The following is a 24,958-nucleotide window of genomic DNA, read 5'->3' on the forward strand; positions in this document are numbered from 1 at the left end:
GCACAATTAATAACGATTTGTTGCGTGAATAGAAATTAATGATGCATTTTCCTTGAATTTCATTCCATCATCACGTGGACAATCCGTTATCGAAACCAGCAGATCAAAAACGATTTCCTCGTATACACCACATCAAAACGAGAACATAGCGTTGCATGAATGAAATAATAACCTCCAGAACGAACGAAACTGCAGTGAGTGTGCAAAAATCGCGTGAGCCACCGGATTCGCTAATTAATTGACATAAATTCATCAACTGACACACACGAGACTTGAACGAGCGGAATAGACCAGGAGGAGTTTTCCTCAGAATATTGCCAATAAAAAATGGCACGGAATCAGCGCGAACTCATCGGTCGGGGCTAATATCTTAGTTTTAGTTGTTTGACAGATATTTGAACATCAGAGCGCGACAGTGCCATCATCATAATTTATCCGTTACAAACGGTTGTTTTTACGTGGGGTTTTCTTCCTTGATGCAAAAATGGAAGAGATAAGTGGCAAATTTCACTAAAAATTTAATGTTTTTAGTTTTTAAAGGCTAATTAGCTGCAAATTTCCCACAATTCATTTGTTAAGACGTTTGGTCCTGTCAAACAAAATAAAACAATGGATAACTTTTGAAAATGCAAAAAACCTCTTTGGAATAGTCTCTATGAACATAACTTACTCACCTTTAACATAGTCTTCAGGAAGAACCACTCGTGGTTTTAGGGTGTAGTTTTTTACAGCCATCACCTCTTTCAGGAAGCTGGAATAAGAAAGAGCGTTAAAAATAAAACTGGTTTACTAGTATAATTTTAAATGTGTGTGTAAGTCCATACTTTGCGAATTGCATTTCAATAACATTTGGAAATTGTTTCGTTACCATTTTTTTGTATTTCCATGCGATTTAAAAAAAATTCAAAACGATTTTATTTGGGGAAGGTAACTTTTACAATTATTGGTATTTGTAAGTATATTAGTCACTTTTGAGATTCATGACAAAATCATACCCAAGTAGGTATAGATAAAATTTCGGCTATACATTTGGAATATGTAACATCAAAGTTTATGTAGCTCTTGAGTTATGACTGTTCAAAAAGTAAAAATCGACACCTTTTGAAAAGTTAGGCTAGATTAAAAAATATTAAAAATAAAAATGTCAGAGAGCTCAGAAACAAGGTTTGGAAAAATCACAAAAAAAGTGCGAGGTTGTTTGTTTGTCGTAGTCTAATACCTCCTTCAGCAAACCTAATTTTTCTGTATGTTTTCTATCAGAAGCTATATTTTCAATGTTTGGAAGCAAATTTTTAGGAGATTTGACCATTATTTCGATATTTTGCAATGAATTACTACTTTTCAATAAACCATTAAATAAAAATATTTATTTTATTTATTTATTTTCAAGATCTTTACTTTTTGTAATAGTTTTCATAGTGAAACGGAACCTACAATTTTGCCCGAGACCCAACATTTTCAAATATTTATATACTCAGTAAAATGTCTGAATTTGGAAGGTGTAATTGTGGAAGGTAAAATCTTCTATGGTGCAATTTTACCTCATTTCAGACTGAAAAAGTGAAATTAAACCAGAAATGTGGTAAAATTACACATTTTGAGAGTTAACATTTAACATTTTTCCTGGCATAAAAAATGTACCCCTTCTCCATGATTCTTTTAACTGTGTATCAATTTTCTATGACTGCCTCTTGAATATGAATATTCAAAATTTACCGACGTACCAGAGATCTGCTCTGGATGGCCCCATAATGGCTGGAAGACTCGTTAATAAAGACACAACAAATGTTTCAAATTTGCTCAAATTCATAAAAAAATGAGCACAGAAAAATAATTGTGTAAATTTGGAACATGTAATTTTGTAAGGTTGAATATAAACTCTTTTATGATGTAATTTTACCTCAATTTAGACTGAAAAAGTGACATTACACCAGAAAATTAAATTTTTAGAGGTAAAATTGCACATTTTTTTAAAATAGAAGATGTACCACTCTAAGATGTAACATTACCATTATTTTTTATAGTGTATGAATTTTTGCTGCCACCAAAATCAAATTTGCAGCATGAATCACACGTTTTCCACAGTTACTAATAAACTAAGAGCAATATTCATCATTAAATTTAACGAAATTTAGATGTTTGATGCCTTTCTCACATTCATATAGGAGTATTTCTCTCAGATTTCGGTCATTCATTTTTTTTTTATTTTTTAATCCGACTGAAACTTTTTTGGTGCCTTCGGTATGCCCAAAGAAGCCATTATGCATCATACGTTTGTCCATATTATTTTCCATACAAATTTGGCATCTGTCCATACAAAAATGATGTATGAAAATTCAAAATGCTGTATCTTTTGTAGGTATTTTTTGATCGATTTGGTGTCTTCGGTAAAGTTGTAGGTATGGATATGGACTACACTGAATAAAAATGATACAGGGTCAAAAATTTTTTGGTGAATTTTTATTTAACTTTTTGTCACTAAAACTTGATTTGCAAAAAAACACTATATTTTTGCCAACTTTTCAGAAATTTCCAGGTTACACAGCTAGAAACGTAGTAATCCAGCTGCGTGTTAAAGGCCTGAGTGTAAAATAAATATTGCATTATTTTATGCAATTTTATGTGATTTTACACCCTGAAACATGTAGCCCATCAGTATGGGAAACCTACTTGACCGAAATGTCAAGCTCATATATGCGTTTATCCTTACAGCTCTTCATCGGTCTGATGGCCGAGTGGGCTAAGGCGCCAGTCCTTACTGTTGGTGCTGGGTTTGAATTCCGATTACGATTTTTTTCAAAAAATCGAAATATTGGTCGCAAAAATTTTTCAACTTCATTTTTCGATGCAAAATCAAATTTGCAATCAAAAAGTACTTAAGTGAAATTTCGTTTTCAAGTTAAAGCAATTTTTAGGAAATTTTTTTGAAAATAGTTGCAGTTTTTCATTATTTTAAATTAGTGCACATGATTGCCCACTTCTAAAAAAAATATTTTTGAAATGCTGAGAAAATTCTCTATATTTTGCTTTTTTGAACTTTGTTGATACGACCCTTATTTGCCGAGATATTGCCATGCCAGTGTTTAAAAACAGGATAATTGATGTTTTCTAAGTCTCACCCAAACAACCCACCATTTTCTAATGTTGATATCTTACAATGTTAAAACGTGGAACATTTGTGAAATTTTCCGATGTTTTCGAAAAATTATTTTAAAATTTTTTAAACCAAGACTTAAATGTTATAGGGGTGTAATATTGAATATTTTGCCCCTTTGAAATGTAAGTCTTGATTATTTTTTTTTGAAATTATTGTCTTTGAAAAGATCGGAAAATTTCACGAATGTTTCATGTTTTAACATTGTAAATCGGACCATCAGTTGCTGAGATATCGACGTTAGAAAATGGTGTTTGGGTAAGACTTGGAAAATATCAATTTTCAATTACCGTGTATCATTTTTTTCAGCGTAGTCCATATCCATATCTACAGCTTTTCCGAAGACACCAAATCGATCAAAAAATTTCTTCAAAAGATACAGATTTTTGAATTTTTATGCATCGTTTTTGTATGGACAGCTGCCAAATTTGTATTGAAAATTATATGGACAAACTAATGATGCAAAATTGCTTCTTTGGGCATACCGAAGGCACCAAAAAAGTTTCAGTTGGATTAAAAAATACGAAAATTTAAATTAAAAAAAGACCGATTTCGTAGAGAATTGCTCATAGTGAAAAAATCAGTCAGAATTGCATTATTTCCCCATCACACGTTTAACAAATTAAGCTTCATTACTAATTTGTTTCGATAGGATTTTCAGAACTTCAATCTTTCTGGCTCATCGGCAAGGTCTTTTGATAACCTATCCAATCATAGTTCCCATCACAGTTCCGGACAACATTTTCATCCATTCACGGAACAATTCTTGGCAGTCCTGGTCAATTATGGGGTAGCAACTACCAGTAGACATCAACGATTTTTTGGACAATGATTTAATTAAAAAAGAAGCATAATCAACTGAAAACAATCTAAAATGCATAAATATGGGTTGACAATTCGATTCACATTTATTGGAAATCAGATTCGTTTCCATGTGGTCCTCTTAAACCTTGAGGTTTCGTCAATGGATCCACAGGCGTGTATTGTTCTCTGAAATGACGAAAATCTCTGGACCTAATATTTGAACAACCCCTCTGGTCAGAGCCGAGGACATAAACTTGAAAAAATATTTGCAACAGACTGATATCTAATTATATTTCATTACATTTGCTATGTTTTATTTCTCGACCTTCATTTTTCAAACAACCAACAACCAACCTACTATTCTGCAGCATTTTTCTAGTCGCGAATAGCCAGCAGCATATGGTTTCCGTTCAGATCGCATGACGGACGATCCCGAAGTTTATTGTATAATTTCACACTCCTCAATCGTACGTTGCCACGTTCTTAGATAAAACGCAAGATCGGGCGAAAATTGCCGTCACCGTTGTGCTCGCTTGGCTCATTTTAACTAGACAACAATTAATCAAATTTTGTTGAGAAAGAAACAAATCATTTTTCAAATGTTTGAAAAGTTGTTTGTGTGTTAAATTTGATGATTTAAAAAAGTAGAGTTTAATGAAAATTTGCATGAATATTGTGATTATTGATTTGCATTTGAAGCATTAACCAAGAAATATTAAAAAAATAATTCTATTGCGAAAATTGCGCAAACCAGTGACGACTCCGTCCAGCGTCTACCAATTCAGCAAACCTCCCGCAATAGACATCGGGCACGCGCGCCGTTTGTCTGCCTGTCTAAATAAAAACATATAAAACATATTTATTTACATCAAAAGCACTATGGTATTTTTTTTTGTTTTGCCGGCAATCGACGACGTTTTCACACCCCTTCATCTTATTCTGCTTGTTCTTTGACCATCATACAAAACATGTCCATAAAATAGTTTATTTGAACTTTGCTCGTCGGATGTCGGCGCATTCTTTTTGAGGGTACTGTAAAAAGCATTTTTTTATCATTTTCAATAATTTTTTTTTGTTTTGAAATTTTAAACAAAAAGTACCTACTTTCAATTTAGTAAACAGATTTTCAAATTCAAATAAATTAAATATTCGAAAAGAACATTAATGTTAACTTGAAAAAGAAATAAAAATTAAAAATGAAGATCACTGGATATTTTTTACTGTGATAAACAAGTTAAACAATTTTAAGAGCAGCAAAAAGGCAACACAGACGTTTTCCACTACACAACAGTAAGTGTATTAGGCGGTCAGGCTAGATTTTGCTGCCAGATAATGCAATTTAGATTGATTAAACTGCTGAACGTGACATTGAAAGTCGACAATTCTTTGTGTATCGTTACTATTGTACTTCATGAATTAGATCGATTCCACGTCACTTTCAGCTAAATTTGAAAAAAAAAGAAGAAAGAGTTCAAAATCTTTTTTGCATTTCTATACAAAATTTAGAAAAAAATAGTATTTTCTTGTTTACACTTCAAGTGACATTTTTCCATAGCTGCACTAATTTAATTAATTTAATTCCGAATGCTAGTCTGGAAGTGGTCCAACGTGTCATAATCCCGTTCGTTCCGAGGGCGTTGGTTGTTCCCCCTGCCCCGTCCCCCAAGTGACTGATAGTGTGGCAGATTATCCTGGAAACGGTTCTCTCGAGAATTGTTTTTTCGGCAGCGTGTGTGAGTGTGTGTGGGCTAGCCCGACTGTCGGCCGCTAGTGACCACCATCGCTTCGGTTCTACTATTTAGGGGAGAAGAGTTAAGTGTGTCAGACTGTTGACATTGCAGAAGGGGTCATTCAACGATTAAGACGACGTTGAAAACATCCATCAATTAATTTGTGAATAATTCTTCTTCATAATTCGTGACAATTTATCAGATACTATTTTCCTCCATACGTTGCATTTAAACGGTTTATGGAATGCCCCCAATACAAATTTCAAATAAGTCATTCTATTTGGATCCACTTTAACAATTCGAAAAAACTGTATCAATTAAACGGTGACACCCCCCTTTTTCGGTGAAACTCAAACTGGACATGACATTTGCGTTTTTTTTTGTCTTCATATTTTCCTGTTTTTGACCTTGGCACGATATGATAGCCAATGTCAGCAGGATAATGAACGCATGCTGATTGCCGCGGCGACAGTTCAATTGGCACCGTAAATGGTTTCCGTTTATTTTATTTTTTGCGTCTGCCATGCCCACATAAATGAGGAATGATTTGTTATAATGTTTGGGGGAATGCAATGATAAACAGCTTAATCATGTTTTCAATCCAGTTTTGGTTTCAATAAAAACATCATAATTTGTTTGTTTTTTGAAGAATTCATGTCGGTTTCTCTGAAAAGACGCAACGTTTTTGCAAATTTTTTAAAAGCAATTTGTTCGTTTTGTGCAGATATACAAAACATTACTAGAAGCTTGCAAAAATATTTTAGGGGGAGAGGGGGTAATATGCACCCCTTAAATAAAAGTGATATTTCTCAAACATAACAGCACTTTTGTGAAAGAATTTTGTTGGATGTTTTGAAATAACTACGTTATTCTACGTTATACAAGTAAAAAAGGCTTTAAACTCCCGTAGAATATTTAAAAATAACATATTTCATTCTTATGCAATGTTAAGCTCCCAATTCCCATGACTTTTTTTTCTGGGATACTCTTTCTCATTACTAATCTAATCCAATCTAATCTAACACAAACGCAGCCAGTCCCATGAAAGCATGCTGGAAAGTCTTGTAATTAGATTACGCCCCAAGCATTTTTCTTGTCAATATTAGTAGTTGCAGTACATCCGAGAACACCCAAAATGTATTGCAAAAATTAAAGCGGCCAGCCCTACTGCGTTGTGTTTACCGTAGAGAGGATTCTGAGAACGGATCACATTTAACCGAATCTACAGGGGAGGAAGGATGCGTGGACATACCGTACCAAACGCTCCAATTTATGGTAGCATTAGATGTGTAGAATGTGTCAAGTTTGATGATATATGATAATACAATAATCAAAATGTATAAATAATAAAAAATAAAAATATGTAATTGGAAGGTCCTCACCGAGTTCCTTGATGATGATCCTTCAATGATACTAAGCACTATGTTGCACCACCGAAAAATTAGCCTAACAGCTTCGTTATTTCTCACGCTTTTCTATTGATTGCAAAACATTCAACATATCGAATTTCACGAAAAAAAAAACAAGAATAACGACCTCCCGTACAGAAACAAGATCGCGTCACTTCAACTTGCATCCAAGTTACGACAAAAACTTCTGTGCAACTCATGCCCATCGAGAAATTAAAAGTGAGAGTGTGTGCGTGCAACATGGAGTTAAACTTTTCGTAGTGCCATGGGAACCTTCATAGTAATTGCACAGAAAGTTTAACTCCATGTTGCACACACTCTCACTTTTAATTTCTCGATTGAAAAAATTGTATTTGGAACAACGGAAACTGAAACGCCGCCGCATCGAATGTCAAAAGAATGAAAATCAAAATGAAAACATTCGCCATACATCATCTTATTCTGAGATTAATCGTAATACTGGGCAAAAACTTCACTTGATTCATAAAGTATGAAACACAAACTCAATGCTTAACACTAAAATAATACTGCAATGTCACGAAAACATTGAAAAATCGAATCGAAATTAAGAGCACTAAACGAACAAACCGACCCGTTTCGTACACCTAACTGGCGGTCGCATGATTGTGATGCATGACGGCATGAAAGTATATCAGAATCTGCATGAAATCTGTCCTCATGCATTTTATGCGATATAGGGGTATGACATTTTTGCCCGTTACCGACAATTATCGACATTACCGACAGCTGATTGATTGTATTGGAGAAAAAAAATCTATACAGAACGAGAATTGAACCATCAACTTCTTGGTTATTGGTCCAACATGCTACCACCGCGCCATGGGCAATTGATGAATTGGGTGGGACAGAGCACCAACATACCAGACAGCAGAACATCTTGCGTCTTGCGGCGGCGGACGTTTGTCGGGGGTAATCTAAGACACCATTTATTCAAGTTGGGTTCGTGTCCTTGCATGGTTTGGGACCTAGCTATATTGTACAGAAAAATTTTGGCGAAAATTCGCTTCACACACACTAGTGTACTTTGCACCTGTCAGTTGTCATTCTCTCTTCGTGCTCATCGCGTCCGCGTGGTATTTTTCGTTCCGTGAAAGGCCGGTTTTCTCGCGGTTTTCCTAAATTCTGTTCCGTGTTTGTCGCGTCCGATTGTTTTATTTGTAACCGGTCCAACCGTTCGTACCCACTCAAGTGCCTGTGCCCGTAAACCCGTATCCGTACCCCGTGTGTGCCGTGCCGGAAACCGTGCTGCTCGTAGCAAGCCGCGCTTTTTAGTTTTCCCCATTTTGGGGCCACTTTCCAAGCGGGCCGCGTCGTAAAACGGTAAGTAAGAGGTTAAAAAATAAACACGAATTGGAAGGAAACATTCGTAAATATACGGTATCCTACAAAGGGTCTCCGCCGAATTCTCCGCTGAATCAATTTTCAGGTTAGGTCAGGTTAGTGTTATTTTTGCGTGCGAGGCGGCTCACGAATAGACGAGCTCTAGGCGAACGCTGACGTCCCACGGGAGCTGGCCACTTTGACCGTGCTCCGGAATGCCGCTGGCGTGAGTATGGATCGATCTGGGTCTAAGGGGGGATTCGGAATGTTATTCATGATGATGATTTTGTTGATCGTTTCCTGCTCTTGCTCGCCTGGAGTGCCAAACTTTTGCGACTTGTTTTCCTCGTCCCACTTTTCGATGCTAAAAGATTCCGATCCGGTCGAGTGATCGAACGACATCAGATAAGTCTATCCTCTTCGTCGCGATTGTCCGGAATATCCAACCGTCGCACGCCATCCACTGCTTAATCCAATCCGTTGCTCTTGCTCCTTGGCCACTTTCGTTACCACGAAGACAACCTCCCCGCCATCCCGTCGTGTCGGTCACATCTTTGCTAACCACGACAGATTCCTGTTGTCCATTTGGGTGCGCTACAGATTTCACTACACCGATTTTAGTATTTTGGAAGTTAAGAAATTCAGAATTTTGGAATCTTTGTTTGTAACATTAAATTTTAAAAACTTTGGTTTTTCATTTCATTTTGAATATTTAGATTTTTTGTATTTAAGTAATTTAAATTAAGGAAAAATAAAGATTTAAAATTTGTACAAAAATCTAAGATTTTTTTTTATTTTTTTGTATTTTGGAAATTTGGAATTTTAAGATTATGTTATTTTTATTTCAGAATTTCAGGATCCCGGAAATATAAAATTTTAGAAATTAAGAAAGTTTTCTTTGATTTTTATGTATTTTTGATTTTTTGTGTTTTATAATAAGAATTGTTGAGTTTTTTTTTTTCAACCGCCTTGAGTCAGGGGTTTTCAAAAACACCCAAAAAGCAAAAACTGTAAATTTTGTTAATTGGACCATTTCAAAAACAAAAAAAACTCTAGAATTTTATGATTCACATAACAATTTTTTTTTAATAGTAGTTTATGCAACAAGTTGCAAAAAGAGGGTTTTTTCAGCACGAGTCGTACATTTATCCAACGAGGTTCACCGAGTTGGATAAATACGAAGAGTGCTGAAAAAATCAAGTTTTGCAACGAGTTCCATACAACATTTTTTGCAATTCCGAAAAACACCTATTGAGTGAAATTTTTAGTCAAATTTTCATGTATTTTGTCAATAAATCGTTTAAATAAAAAAAAAAATGTTGTATAGTGTTACTTTTCGAAACATGTGCTGAAAAGTTCAACTTTGTTTTTGAGATTTTTTTTAGTTTTAGAAGAATAAAAATTTGGAATTTTAGTAATTTAGATTTTTATAAATTTTGAATTTCAGGATTTTAATTTTTAGAATTTTTGAATTTTTGTAATTTTGAATTTTTAAAATTTTTGTACATACCTCAGAATTTAAAAATCACGGATTTCTTTGATTTTTTTAATTTAAAAATTTCTGAAACAAATACTTTATGTTTATGTATTTTCGATATTTATAATTTAAAATTTCAGATTTCAGAATTTTGTTATTTTATATTTTAAAAAGATTTTATAATTTTGAAAAATGTGGAATCAAAAAATTTTTAACTTTGGTATTTTTTTATTCTTGTATTTGAGAATTTCATAATTTATCAAAGATCCTTGAATGTTGTTTTAAGAATATTTTTAATTTTTGTGTTTAAGAAGCTTAGAATTTCAAAATAAAAAAAAATCTTTGAATATTTTGTATTTTAGAATTTTTAACTAAGGATTAGTATTTTTTTATTTTTTAGTTTTAATTTTTGAATTAAATATTTTTTGTCTATAGACTGATTTGAAAATTTTCCTTCCGGTAGAAATGGCCACAACCTGGAATGGCTGCTGCCCCAGTATACGAGTTTGGACAATATGGTTGTCTAATTTCATGGATTTTGATTATGGGAAATGCAAATTGGCATCCCGGCAAAAGTGGCCCCACCATAGAATGGCCGATTCCCTTAGGGATGTTCCGATATGGGTGAATTAGGGTCTTGGAATCTCGGATCTATCCGTAATTGTGAATTTACAAAATTTGAGAACCATGCAAAACGGTATTTTGATTTCTATTTCATAATTTTATAGTCTTATGATTTCTTGAATTTAAGAATTGAAGAATGTTACAATTTCCGAATTTTGAATTTTATGATTTTTAAGTTTGTGAACCCCATGATTTACGAATTAAAAAAAAATGAATTTGAGAATATTTAAATTTTTGTTATCATAAACAGTAGATTTCAGAATTTGAAAATTATAGAAACGTAGAATTTTTAAATTCCTAACTTTTTAACTTTTTGAATTTTAGAATTCAAACTTTTAGAACTTTAGGACTTCAGAATTTTAGAACTTTTTTTTAGAATTTTATAGAATTAAATAAGAATTGTACAATTTTAGCATTTTGCAAATAAGAATTTCAGAAATGCAATGTTTAAAATTTGTGAATTTTAGAATTGTAGAATAAAAAAATAACACTTTAGATTTTTTTTTCGTAAAATCGCGATAACTCGTGATGGTATGTTTTTGGTATTTTAGAAATTTGGAATTGCAAAATTTTCGTATTTTTGAATTTTAGAGTTGTAGATTTAATTTATGTTTTAGTTGTAGAATTTTAAATTGTTTGAATTTTAGGATTGTAGAATGTTTTAAAGTGTAAACATTTTATAATTTGATTTTTTTAATTTTAAAATTATTGAAATGTAGAATTTAGATTTATATAGTTAAGTATTTTTAAATTTGGTAGTAACATAATTTTAAAATTTTAGAATTTAAGAGCTTTTCAGCTCTAGAATTTTTGGATTTTCGAATTTAAGTTCTTTTGAAACTTTAGTATTCTAGGAAATCATATCTGTACAATTTCCATTTTGATTTGCGAAATTTTAGAATATTCGAATTGATGAATTGAATTTTGAAATTTTGTTGAATTTTAGAATGAAGGAATTTCAGAAGTGAAGTGTTATGATTTAAAAATGTTAAAAGTTAGAAATTTGAAAGTTTGAGAATTTTATATTTTTGCAATTTAGAAATATTATAGTTCTTAACCTCAGAGGTTTAAAATTTTTGTATTTTTTTCAGGTTTTTTTTTTATTTTGGAATTTTATTAAATTAGAATATTTAGAATTAGAATATATATTATGGTTTTTTAAATTTAATTTAATCAGCTCCCTTTTCACAGATCACACGTAGGAAAGAACATCACTTTTCCTCCCTTGTAAAGCTGAAGAACCCGCGGGCGACGGTCGACCACCTTGGGCTGCTGCTAAACCTGGCCGATTCCACGAACATGGCTCACTCGAAATGCTCAAGAATCCGCCGGAGACAGGCGAACACCTCGGACTGCTGCTGAACCAGCCGTAAGAGGCGTGGTTGGAGATGGTCCGCAAAGCCGAGACCGTGGCCGAATTCAAGAACCGGTGAGTATAACACGTCATTCCAAACTTATCTATACAGCTTTAATAATCAGTTTCCTTTTCGCAGATCCAGAAGTTGGAGCTCAACGTTCTTTCAAGAACATGTCTGAACTGAACCTGCCAGCAGGGATTGTCCACACGCCCGATGAGGGTTAGGCCAAGATTTTGGTGCAGGCCGGCCGGAAGGACGTCCCGATTGGCAAGCTAGTGTGTATCATCGTTTAGAACGATGCGGACTGTGCCACGTTCAAGAATTGCAGACACTGGAGCTCCGGATGCGGCTCCGGCAGCAGCTGCCGCTTCAGACACGTGTATCCACCACCAGCCGCGGCTCCACTGGTAGCCACTCCGCTGCCAACGGCTGCGGCACTTCCTCCGTCACCAGCGGTCTACGCCAGTCGAATGGTGAAAAAGCTAACCGAACAGCAGAGACTGCGATTGGAAGGTACTTTCCACTGTTGCTGCATGTCCGTGTGTTTCGCCTTACAACCCATATTCGTTGCTTGCAGGTCGAAGCTCCGGCTTATTCGGTTCGCTAACGTTTAAGGATCTTGCGGGTACCCAGACAAGATTCCGGCTGCTTGAGTCCAAGACGATCTTTCCGCACTACTATCTGACCTCCGTTGTATGTAACATGGACCACATCAACAAGCTGCGCGCCACATTCAACAAGCATCTCGAAAAGGACGGCGTCAAGCTGTCGATCATCGACTTTATTATCAAGACGCCCGCGATTGTTTGCAAGACGGTCCCGGAGCCGAACTCGGCCAGGATGGACACCATCCCCAGTGAGTCGGACCGTTATTCGCAAGATGATCTCCATTTGACAAAGTTCAACTTTCGCTTCTAGATTTGACGCCGTGCACGTGACACCGATCGTGTTCGGCGCGGACCACGAAGGACTGTCCAATATCTCCAAGGAAATCGCTGGCGGAGAAGGCTCACGACGGCAAGCTACATCTGCAGGAGTTCCAGGGCGGCACCTTGAGCGTGGCCATGTTCGGCGTGACGCACTCTTCTACCGTCATCAACCCGCCCTAGAGCTGTACTCATCGGTGTTTGTCCTTTTCCTGGCTTCGGTGCCGGGACCGTGGACGATTTCACAAAAAATAAGACCGCGACCGGAAGAAGTGAAGATGGTCCGCTTTGTGAAGACAGCGGCCAACCCCCTTTTTAAAATGTATTTTTTATAATAAATAAACTATAATCATCACGCCGAGACAGTCAAAATTTGTTTTATTTTGTAAAAACTTTTTTCCATTAATGGGATTTTAAAAAAGAAGAAGACGAAGAATAAAATCGCTCCACGAAATACGTCCGATTTTCCGCCAGATTTGCGCTAGTTCATTTACCGCAGTCCAGCGAAAATCTGGCGCAAAATCGGGCGTGTGTCTGGCATATCCCATCTGTCAAAATGCATAACCGTTTGAACCGGGCCAAACGGTTCGTTCGCCTCAATCGTGCACGACCGGTTTGTTGCATATTCGCAAGAATTCGGGCAAAAATCTTGGGCCAGTCGGGGGGAAATTCTGCCAGACGTCTGGCGCAGCGCCCAAGACAAAACGCCCGCCAGGCGCCCCCCGTTTCCGTCTGGGATAATCTTCTCTCTGGAGTGTTGCTCGGGGACGCGCCAGCGTTATATGTGTTGGTGAGAACTGCAGATCGCTGATATGTTTACACGCGGGCAAAAATAAGCAATGAGCTTGCTGCAAAAACTGTTAGAAATAAAACATTTTCTGCAGCAAATCCACTGTTGCAGATTTTGATATATATTTTTCCTTTGGGTGTATAAAGTCATCTTCGTCGTTTTGCATTTTGCCCCGGGGGTGCATATTACCCCCTCCCCCTAAAATTTAAGAGAAATCGATGAAATAAAAAGCGTATTGCCTCCGTTTAAAACGAGGTTTCTCTGCATTTAAATCATTCAGACTTTTAAAGAATAAATGCATAAATTTAATGCAATATTTTCTGAACAATTAAAATAAACTGTTGTAAAGTCGATAAGGAAATCGTGAAAACTTTTCCGGTCATTTGATGGAGTTCCATAATAGCGCAGGGAAAAAGGAGCCTGAGACGCTACCTTTTTCTTAGTAAGTTTAGCATCAAAAATTTCACATGCTTCTAGTTCTTATTACTTCCCTGGTGAATGATGGAGGTGGAAGCGGCCAGCATTGGATGGCTTTCATGTAACTGCCTGTCCTGTTCGGGGAGAATTGTTTTTAATTCCCTTTAATCAATTTCTAAGTTACCTGGGCAGGACAATCATCATATAGGGGAATTCTTGTATATTTGGCAGGTTAAGTACTCGCTCCTAATTCCGTCCAATGACTTTCACTATTTAAACAATTTTTTTTAGCAGAATTTTATATAGAAATATGCTTGGTCACTTCCTATTGAGCTATTAATCACTCGATTTCAGTTGTAAACGCTTTTTATAAGCTGTAATTGAACGTCAAAGTGCTGATAAGGCAACATTAGAGGCACGATTTAATTAGGTGCTGTTCCCCTATACATGACGAAATCCAGTCTGCATCCCGCTAATAAGAGTGAAATCTTGGCCGATTTTTGAAATTTCGTGCAAATACTTAACTTTGTTTTCTATTTATTTCTTATTTTCCGATTTCAGATTATTTAACGCCTATGTGCAAATTTTGAGATGAGTCGATTTATACTAAAGAGCATTTCTCTACGAAATCGATCTTTTTTCTTCAATTTTAATTTTTGTATTTTTTAATCCGACTGAAACTTTTTTGGTGCCTTCGGTATGCCCAAAGAAGCCATTTTGCATCATTAGTTTGTCCATATAATTTTCCATACAAATTTGGCAGCTGTCCATACAAAAATGATGTATGAAAATTCAAAAATCTGTATCTTTTGAAGGAATTTTTTGATCGATTTGGTGTCTTCGGCAAAGTTGTAGGCATGGATACAGACTACACTGAAAAAAATGATACACTGTAAGATTTTTTTTTAATTTAAACTTTAATTAAACTTTTTATCACTAAAACTTGATTTGCAAAAAAAACTATTTTTAATTTTTTTTTATTTTGATATGTTTTAGAAGACAGAAAATGTCAACTTTTCAGAAATTTCTAGGTTGTGCAAAAAATCTTTGACCGAGTTATGAATTTTGAATAAATACTAATTTTTCAAAAAATCGAAATATTTATCGCAAAAATTTTTCAACTTCATTTTTCGATGTAAAATTAAATTTGCAATCAAAAGGTACTTTAGTGAAATGTTGATAAAGTACCGTTTTCAAGTTAATTCCATATTTAGGTGACTTTTTTGAAAATAGTCGCAATTTTTCATTTTTTAAAATTAGTGCACATGTTTGCACACTTTTGAAAAAAATATTTTTGAAAAGCTGAGAAAATTCTCTATATTTTGCTTTTTAGGACTTTGTTGATACGACCTTTAGTTGCTGAGATATTGCAATGCAAAGGATTGAAAACAGGAAAATTGATGTTTTCTAAGTCACACCCACACAGCCCACCATTTTTCAATGTCGATATCTCAGCAAGTAATGGTCCGATTTTCAATGTTGAAATATGAAACATTTGTGAAATTTTCAGATCTTTTCGAAAACAATATTTTCAAAATTTTCAAATCAAGACTAACATTTCAAAAGGGCCAAACATTCAATATTACGCCCTTTTAAAATGTTAGTCTTGGTTTAAAAATTTTGAAAATTTTGTTTTCGAAAATATCGGAAAATTTCACAAATGTTTCATATATCAACATTGAAAATCGGACCATTACTTGCTGAGATATCGACATTGAAAAATGGTGGGCTGTGTGGGTGTGACTTAGAAAACATCAATTTTCCTGTTTTTAAACCTTTGCATTGCAATATCTCAGCAACTAAAGGTCGTATCAACAAAGTCCCAGGAAGCAAAATATAGAGAATTTTCTCAGCTCTTCGAAAATATTTTTTTCAACAGTGGGCAAACATATGCACTAATTTTAAAAATGAAAAACGGCGACTATTTTGAAAAAAGTCACCTAAATATGGATTTAACTTTACAATTTTTTTTCGTGCAGTCTTTAGACGAAATTTAGCAAACACATTTCCCATTTTTTTGTAGGGTCATTCTCTGCTAGCTCATAAGAAATCGGAAAAAGTTGACCCGAATTCTCTTTGATTTTCTTGATACTTTTTCCTAAAGGGTTATTTAGGTCCCTGATGATTAAACCGAGGTGGTGATTTGGATATTTGGCGTTGAAAGACAAACTTAAAATAGGTGTGTTTTAAAGTGTTCAACAGTCTTAATAAAACTTTCAAAAAAAGTATTAGAGGACACGTGTTCCAACATGAGACCACAATCAACCTAAAAATAGCTCAAACATGGCGTGTGCCAAAAATAGAGCTGCATCTCATCATAATTAGCCTCATACAACACATAATGGTCTGTTTGTTTTGACCACTCTTTCTCCGTCGCGTCGCCGTTGTCATCGTCCAAATTATTCAGTTCACGACAGAAAGCGCCGTTTGGACAGTTCAAACGATTTTCAGCAGCGACTACAAAATTAAGGCCGCTCCGGTATATATGGTGTATGAAAAATTAAATTCCACATAAGGCGAGCCAAATTGGTGCAGTTCAGCTCCGCACAAAATCCACGATTTTCCAAGTCGCGTTGATAATTTATGATGCCTCGCCGTCATTTGGTTGTCGCCAGACCAGGTGGATCGCTAAGTTGTGCCCGCTTCCAAGAAATCCTTCTAACAACGACGATTCGGAAACGGGGACACGACGATTGTCGTGCAGGATATTTCACTGACCTCGATGGCTGGCGGGTTATGTGAACGCTTAATTCTCATACTTGGGCTTTTAAATCGGTTAGTTGAAGATTTGTAATTTGAACGATACAGTAGAGTAGAGTAGAGTAGAGTAGAGTAGAGTAGAGTAGAGTAGAGTAGAGTAGAGTAGAGTAGAGTAGAGTAGAGTAGAGTAGAGTAGAGTAGAGTAGAGTAGAGTAGAGTAGAGTAGAGTAGAGTAGAGTAGAGTAGAGTAGAGTAGAGTAGAGTAGAGTAGAGTAGAGTAGAGTAGAGTAGAGTAGAGTAGAGTAGAGTAGAGTAGAGTAGAGTAGAGTAGAGTAGAGTAGAGTAGAGTAGAGTAGAGTAGAGTAGAGTAGAGTAGAGTAGAGTAGAGTAGAGTAGAGTAGAGTAGAGTAGAGTAGAGTAGAGTAGAGTAGAGTAGAGTAGAGTAGAGTAGAGTAGAGTAGAGTAGAGTAGAGTAGAGTAGAGTAGAGCAGAGTAGAGTAGAGTAGAGTAGAGTAGAGTAGAATAAGTTAAAGTAAAGTTGAGTTACGTAGGTTGTTATTTTGTCAATGAAATTCAAAATCTTGAGATTTGTTTTAAACTTGTTTATTCGTCAGTTCTTTGAACACAACACCTACGCGAAGTAAATCTCAGTGCCAAGAAAATCGGAAAGCCCCGTTTCGCTATTACCTGCGAATGTTGTGGCAGGTCCTCCTCGCAGGTAAAACGGTGGTACACTAATTAATAATTCATGAGCAGTTTGCGCTTTTCTGCCATGGTCGCCACCTTCTTTAGCATATGAGGAGAAAAGCCCCCCCACTTGCTTAAAGGAAGTGGAAATTGTTCAGCTTTGACAAGCAAAAGTGGTGTTTCTATGCGTCTTTGTATGTATAATAGAGAAAAAAGAACCCACCGGAAGTGGGACAGAGTTGTGACTGGGGGAAGGTGCGTGTGTGTGTGAAGACGGCCAACGGAGATCAAACGGAACTGTGGCCAAGAGGCCAAACACACACTGCAGTGGCCCCTTAAAAAAAGCATCGGGAAAGGGGAAACACATTAAGCAAGTTTCCCCTTCCGGGCGGAACCGGCTTCCGACGACCGGGTCTAGTACGGCACCAGTGATGGTTGGGGGCAGTTGGCTATTCTGTGCCAAGAAATGCATATTCACCAGCCTAAGGGGAAAGGGGGAGTGGGCAGACTAGGGTTGAAGGGGGTGGTTGATCTATGAGAAACTGACGTCCTTGAGGCACTGAAATCAAGACGTTCGTATTGGGGAAATGCCAATTGCCGTTTTTCTCTTAACATACTTTCAGGGGGGAGATGATATCCATTTTGAGGCGGGTGAGAAAAGATATACACAAGTTCCTTCCAGCTGAATTCACTCTATAATTTCACTCACGAAACATTCTGCTTTGCAGCCGTGTCCTAGTGTTTATGGCTCAATGTTGGCTTGCATTATGATAGCTTCTACCGAATATTTTAAACGTTTCGTGTTTTATGTGTATCAGCTTCAAACCAAATCGAGCAAAACGCATCATTGTTTAATTGTGATTTGTTGAACAAATCACAAAAAAACGAACAATAAAACATTTTAGTGAATAGAGACTATCCATAAACCACGTAGACCCCCCCCCTTCCCTCACACCCACCGTTTTTTTTAGAAAAAAAAAAACAGGGAATCCGAATAAAAATATTTTCAAACCTCCAAAATAGCATTTTAAGTTTTCTTTTCCCATTTTGAAGTGTTATGTTAGCTTTTTCTAAATTCAAAGTATACTTTTCTAAAATCCCAACTCATAACAACATTCCTTGAAAATATCAATTAATTGCAATTATAATGAATTCCACGTCGAACAAGCAGCATTAAGATCAAAAGTGACATGGGAATTCCTTGGCAAAAATAATTAGACCTGTATTTGTTTTTGTTTGGCGATTAAGGGGGCCCTATTCGAAATATAGTGGTAAATTTTTTTCGCAAAACCTCATTTTTCAAAAAAAACCATCTACATTGAAACCTTTTTACTCGGTGCGTTACGTTTTTCTTATTTGGCTTCATCCATAAAGTACGTCACGCTAAAATTAGCCAAAATTTACCCCACCTCCCCCCTTTGTCACGCTTTCCCTATACTTATAACACGCAATGTCACACTTTCTCAGACCCCCCCCCTCCCCCCCTAGAGCGTGACATATTTTATGGATGACGCCTTTGTTGATTTCTCTGGAACGACACAATATTTAAGCAATCTTTTAAAAGCCATTTGTTGATTTTGTTCAGATCTACAAAACGCTTTTTGAAGCTTGCAAACATATTCTACGGTTTTAGAGAAATCGACGAAATAAAAAGTGTAACGCCACCGCGTAAAAAGAGGTTTCTCTGTATCTATAACGGCTGAACTAGAGCATCCGAAATCACGGGAAACGAGAATGTTTGGACAAATTTCCGAGGAAATCCAAGGACTTTTGAAATTTAATGGAATTTGTTCAAATCCTGGTTCAGAATGATATTTCGAAAAAATAAATAAATTCAGGACAGTAACTCTATGGATCGAAATAAGTGTAGGATAAGGATCAATAAATGGATTGGCAGGTTGTACAAAATATAGAGTAGTAGAGGGGCAAAAGTGCAAACTAAAATGAACTATTGGCGAGATACAGCGATTTTACTGAAAAAAAAGTTTTTGCGCAGCACTCTGTCCTATGAAATCAAATCCGACAAAGTTTCTCACGTATATTAAACCGAACTATGCGAGATTCATCCCTTTTTTTTGAAGAGTAGTGCTGCGCAAAATCAATCTTTTTTCAGTAAAATCGCTGTTTCTCGTTAATAGGGTAGAGGACCCAGTTTTCGCCCTGCTCCAGTTTTCGCCCACCTACTGGATTTAATCTGTATTTAGCAAACTCATACCGTTTTTTGGTTGAATTAATTATGCAGGTTTACATATTCATTCATTTCTAGTACTAATTGAAACTTTTCTAATGAATTTCTATTGTTTATTAAGTTTTTATAAGCTTTTCAAAAAAAGCCTTACTGCAGCCGCCATATTTTTGTCAATTTAGACTACAGCGGGTAATAATGTTAATGAGGGAAAACAACTCATTTTGTCCGAAAATAATGTAAATGAATAATTCATTAGTTCACTGTATGTCTGAATTTCATGAAAATCTAGTGATTTACCTGTTTTAAACGTTTACCAAAGGTTATTTCAATAAAATAAAGTGGGCGATTTCTGGGGTCATGAAAAAACATGAGATCCAATTTTCGCCCAGGGCGAAATCTAGTATTGTGTTTTCAGATTTTATCTAGAACCAGTTTTCGTTTACCATAAAAACGAATCTAATCGCAGCGAAATGTGCTTGAAAATATATTTGGAACATTCTAGATTATTTTTAAAGGTTAAATAATCATTTTAATTACTTTCATTCATAAGGGGTTTTGGTTCAAATGTTGTAAAAGTTTACTGGTACATAGGAGAACAAATTAAGCAGAGGATGGAGAAGTAGTTACACATGTGCTTTAATATTTTTATTAAGAGGTACTCGATGTTTTATATTGAGTCAATTCGGGAGCAAATGACCCATAGGGTTAAAGCTCCCCTAACAAAATCAACAACAACATGGAGCAAATTGTAACTGTGTGCCCATGTCTTGGGTGAACAGGTACACATGAGTTTTATCACAAGTTTTGATTCAGTCATATTTTTTTAGAGAGAGTGAGAACATGGTTTAGTTTTAGTTATAATAGACAGAGAATCTCAAAATAAGCAGGATATCTGAAAAAAAAAAACTCCTAGGATTTTTTGAACCTCAATTTATAATATGTACGACAAAATATGTGCACATCAATGAAATTTAGCTTCGGGAACATGTTGTGTATCAATAGGAGACCATATTTGCTTAGCTTTGAGTCATAATTTCATTTGATTTCTTGATTTTTGTCGTGGGCGAAAACTGGTTCTAAGGGTGGGCGAAAATTGGATTTAGGGGGGCGAAAATAGGCTCTTCAGAGCACTTTATTAAAACGCAAAATTTTATAAAATATGAACACGTAAATGATAAAAAACCTTGTGGAAACTTAAAATCAAATGGTTTATCAACGTTCTACAACAAATAGAACCAAAAACCATAAATTGTCATCAAATTCTCATCAAATTTCCTAGATTGCCACTATAAAGTGGGCGATTTCTGGGTCCTCTACCCTAGTTAATTTTAGTTTGAGGATTACATTGATTATTATGTAAAATTGTCCGGGGAACATGATGGTGATAAAATAAAAAAAAAAAATACAAGGAATTGGTCAAAACTGAATTTAATACTTAAAACGTTAAAATATGATATTAACATTTTATTTTTATCGAATTCCTTGGACAATTTTATATAAAATGCAACCTGTAGAAAGTCTTTTGCTCAAATAGTTGCTAAGTCATGGTTTAAAAAAGAGGGCGGTGCTAAAAATAGAGGGATGGTCCAATCAGCACCAAACTTGGGATTTATGTTAACTATCGATAGATGAACGTTCCTTCAAAATTTGGCCCAAATCGGTGAATGTCGAGTTCAAAGTTGTACCAAGTTGACCTGGAATGACCCAGCAATGAAGGAAGTTGTTTATTTTATTTTGCTGATATTGCTTTGGGGGATGAATAAAAATTTATATCGTTAGTTCCCGTATATTTGAAGATATTAAAATGTCTAAAGGAAATCTAGGAGCAAAAGCTTTGGTTGAGTTTGTTTTATAAAATAATTTCAAAACATTGGGGCCAAAAAGTTTAGAAAATGTATACTTCCGCTTAAATTTCTGAGGTTCCAAGAAATTTTTATTTGTTTTATAAATACTGTGTGAGCTAACGAATAGCGATTTCTGGTGAGATATTCAATCCTCACAGCCAAACTCCATCAATTAGTCATTTAGATAACAATAAAAAATAACTAAATATGCAGTTTAAATTTAGTTTTAGTGGCCTGTTCAATGTTAGGTTATAAAGTATGTTAATCTACACAGAACAAAAAGTTGAGTTTTGGAATGTTGAAAATTTGGTAGGTTGAATATTACCTCTTTTTTGAGTATTATTACATAAAAAATGTGTAAAAATGTGAACCTGATGAATATTCATCAAAAACTGATGAAAATTCATCATTTTCTGGGGTAAAATTGATCATTTTTTTTTGCCACAAAATCTGTTACCATTTCCTGATGAATATTACCATCATTTTTTTCTGTGTACATTTATTCGAATTTACTGTAAGAAGAGTGGAAAAATTATTTAAAAAAAACATGCTAAGTAAGACAAAAATGTACAATTGGCGTTGCACAATTTGTTGACCTTTTCGGCTCAACGAAATTGCACCATCAATTGAAAAACAGAGACACTTAAGCGTCCAGTACCTCTGCAGTACAAACTGAATGAAAAGCAATAAAAGCTCAGTATTGCTCCTCCCCTCCAAACCTCAAACGAAGCTCCCCGACCAAAGTGGTTGTTAATCACGAGGCCAAAAGGCATGGAAATCACTCCCACCAATTTGACCCGGCGCTATTCCTTCAAGCACGTATTTGTAAACATCATCCAGTCGGGTTGAATCGGTGGTGTAGCGCAAAATGATTCATTTCCTGGCCTATGGGCTCCGCGTGGAAAGTCCACCCACCCCCACCCAAACTACTGCTACTACCACTACTGCAAGGCACTTGTCCTTTGTATTGATTTTTCCTTTCTCGTGAACAAACAACTGACCACACAACTCTGCTGCACAAACTACTGGTCATCACTCGTTCGCTGGTCATTTACATTGGCCACTCTTTTCTTCTTCTTCCTTTTCTTTTGCTTCTTCTTCGTTTGTGACTTTATTGTCAACGTAATTAACATAATCACTCGTCCTTTGATTATGGCTTATGATGATTGCCGCCACCGCCGCCGCCGCCGCTACTTTTCCTTGCCAGGATGATGTTCAGGATTATAGGTACTATTAGCGAGCGCTTGGGTTGACTCAGCTGACTTGGCCAACGGAAGAACCCGATGGACACGTTTATATGCGTGTAGCGGAATTTGCCCTTTTTTCACTGCTGATGCCACTTTTCCTTTTTAGATGCTATCAGGCTGCGTTGCGATATTTGATTTGTTGGCCAAGATAAACAAAGTGGCTGTGGTGGCGGTTCCTTCTGGTCCTGATGAGAGTGAATGACCACGCGTGACGTCAAATCACTGCTGCGGGCGAATGCTGAGTTAGTTTTTCTTCAAATTTTGTCTTTGTTTCTTAAAAAAAATGCGCCTTCATCAACATATGGCTTTGAATAGCTGATTTTTAAATTTTCAAGTTTTATTTTCCACATTGTGGTGGTTATTTTAAGCCACAAATTGTTTTTTGGAATCACGATGTTCAATAACGGATGCCACGATACGTCGAAATTGGAATAATCAAAGCAGTGTTGGTATTATCGCGCTCTCGCGAGAAAATTTACTCTCTCTCGAGTTCTCGCCGCGAGTCTCGAGCTGCCGAGAGAAACTCACCGATTGCCCGTGCTCTCCTCCGCTCGCAAACGGGCATTCTCGCGAGCCAGAATTGCCCGTTCGCGAGAAATTGAACGTGTTAGAAACGAACAAAAAACAACACATCGATTGAAGTTACACCTCTATACCATCGCCTGGTTCGTATTCATACGCCTGATAAACAAATTGCTAGCTTGGGGCGAACGGCTAGCACGAGGCGCTCGCGAGCGCTCGCGGCGAGAGCGAGAACGCGAACGAAAATGCGAGCGCGAGCGAGAAGAGAAAAGTGCTACAAGTTCTCTCCCTCGTTCGCGAGCGAGAAATGCTTTCCTTCTTCTCGCTCGAATTCCAACAATGAATCAAAGTCTTAGAAATGTTGAATGAATACTCTAAAAACTATCTTGTATTCATGGCAAAGATGGATTTTGAATATTTGAAAGTTTTTTTTTTTTTGAAAAAATCATTTATGTAACAATATAAGTAGGTAGTTCTTTTGTAACTTATAACCGTAAAATTATTTTTGTAACGAAACTTCAAACATTTTCTGTCCTAGCCTGGGAAAACGAAACGGCCTGCTTTTTAACATCTGAATAATTCATAATTCAATTTATTTGAGTATTGAAATGATCAACTTTTCAGAACGTCGCTAGAGCAAAAAAACTGAAAAAATTGTGTGGAGCCTCTTTATTTTGAATCTCGTTATATAAACTACTATTTTGCTATTTACTGGCTGAACTGATTTGGACCGTTTTGGTCTCATTCGATTCGTCTTGGGGTTCCACAATACCCTAGTTAATATTATGAAGTTTAGAAAAATACTTCAAAAGTTATGCTAAAAAAGATTTTAGGTAAACTTCGTAAGATTGTAAAAAGGATGGTTTTTGTACGTCATGTTATATATTGTTAGAAAGGTATTTGATAGACCTTTCCAGCGAGTTCAAAGGATTGCAGATGTGACAACCCCATCAAAAGTTATGAGCAATTGTTATTTATACACTTTTTTGAGGCCGGATCTCATATATTTTGATGAAAAAGTTTTCCGGGTATATCATAACCCATCGTTGGATAGGTTATTAATAAGACCTTTCCAACAAGCCCAAAAGATTGAAGATCAGACAACCCTATCAAAAGTTATAAACTTTAGTCACCGACACCGACGTAACACTCCATGTAAAAAATCTGCTGAAATGTGTCTCAGCACGATTCACCCCAATTACTTCCTCGGAATCACCCCTTACCGATAAAAATATAATTCGCAACACTGCTCGACCCATTGTTTGCAAACAAAACGTAGTTTATGAATGAATCAGCTGATTTGTGTTTACAAACAAAATAGAATCAGTGTTGCCTTGCTAAAACATTTTTCGAAAAACCGTTTGACAGCTCACCGGACTTACCGGAGGGGTGATGCAAAGAAGGGTCATCTTTTTTACTTGAGTGTTACGTCGGTGTCGGTGCTTTAGTGTTTTCAACACACTTTTTTTGAGGCCGGATCTCAGATATTTTGATACAAAATAAGTGTTAATTATTACCTTTTTTGAGACTGTGTAGTGTGTATGAATGCGAGGAAGGCCACCTAAAGGTAGATTAAGTAACGTTGACTATGCTTAAGTAATAAATACCTCAAATAAAAGTGATTAAGAAACTCTCAATTGTTGATTTATAAAAAAAAAATTTTGAAAGGCGGAAAATTGCAAAAGTAATGAGAACAGGCCGAAAGGCTTAGTGTGACGAAATTGGGTATATTTTCTCTAA

The 24,958-nt window shown here is 35.9% G+C and overlaps 2 protein-coding genes across 4 annotated transcripts in view; one reads left to right on the forward strand and one right to left on the reverse strand.

Annotated features, from left to right (window-relative positions):
• LOC120424674 (glycine receptor subunit alpha-2) overlaps positions 1–24,958 on the reverse strand; it is a 56,987-nt gene that overhangs the window by 22,103 nt on the left and 9,926 nt on the right. The window contains exon 2 of the mRNA XM_052709019.1: positions 675–751. Coding sequence (XP_052564979.1) covers positions 675–751 — 77 coding nt within the window. The remainder of the gene's footprint in view (positions 1–674; positions 752–24,958) is intronic.
• Positions 8,001–13,120, forward strand: LOC120424655 (dihydrolipoyllysine-residue acetyltransferase component of pyruvate dehydrogenase complex, mitochondrial-like). 3 transcript variants are annotated; one of them, XM_052709023.1, is made up of 6 exons: positions 8,001–8,438; positions 8,545–8,664; positions 11,731–11,968; positions 12,033–12,410; positions 12,475–12,753; positions 12,816–13,120. In XM_052709023.1, the coding sequence occupies exons 4-6, from the start codon at positions 12,368–12,370 to the stop codon at positions 12,833–12,835; spliced, it is 342 nt and encodes a 113-aa protein (XP_052564983.1). In that variant the 5' UTR covers positions 8,001–8,438; positions 8,545–8,664; positions 11,731–11,968; positions 12,033–12,367; the 3' UTR covers positions 12,836–13,120. The 3 variants fall into 3 exon arrangements, with proteins under 3 accessions (XP_052564983.1, XP_052564982.1, XP_052564981.1); XM_052709022.1 differs by lacking the exon at positions 8,545–8,664 and having other exon boundaries at positions 11,717–11,968; XM_052709021.1 differs by lacking the exon at positions 8,545–8,664.

Source organism: Culex pipiens, chromosome 2 (assembly GCF_016801865.2).
Source record: "Culex pipiens pallens isolate TS chromosome 2, TS_CPP_V2, whole genome shotgun sequence".
NCBI classification, from domain to species: domain Eukaryota; kingdom Metazoa; phylum Arthropoda; class Insecta; order Diptera; family Culicidae; genus Culex; species Culex pipiens.

Excerpts from the sequence above, each read along its gene's own strand:
- LOC120424655 (XM_052709023.1), top strand. The coding sequence starts at position 12,368 with ATGGTGAAAAAGCTAACCGAACAGCAGAGACTGCGATTGGAAG. Across the intron at positions 12,411-12,474 it reads GCAGAGACTGCGATTGGAAG|GTCGAAGCTCCGGCTTATTC; the intron begins GTACTTTCCACT and ends CGTTGCTTGCAG. Across the intron at positions 12,754-12,815 it reads CAGGATGGACACCATCCCCA|ATTTGACGCCGTGCACGTGA; the intron begins GTGAGTCGGACC and ends TTTCGCTTCTAG.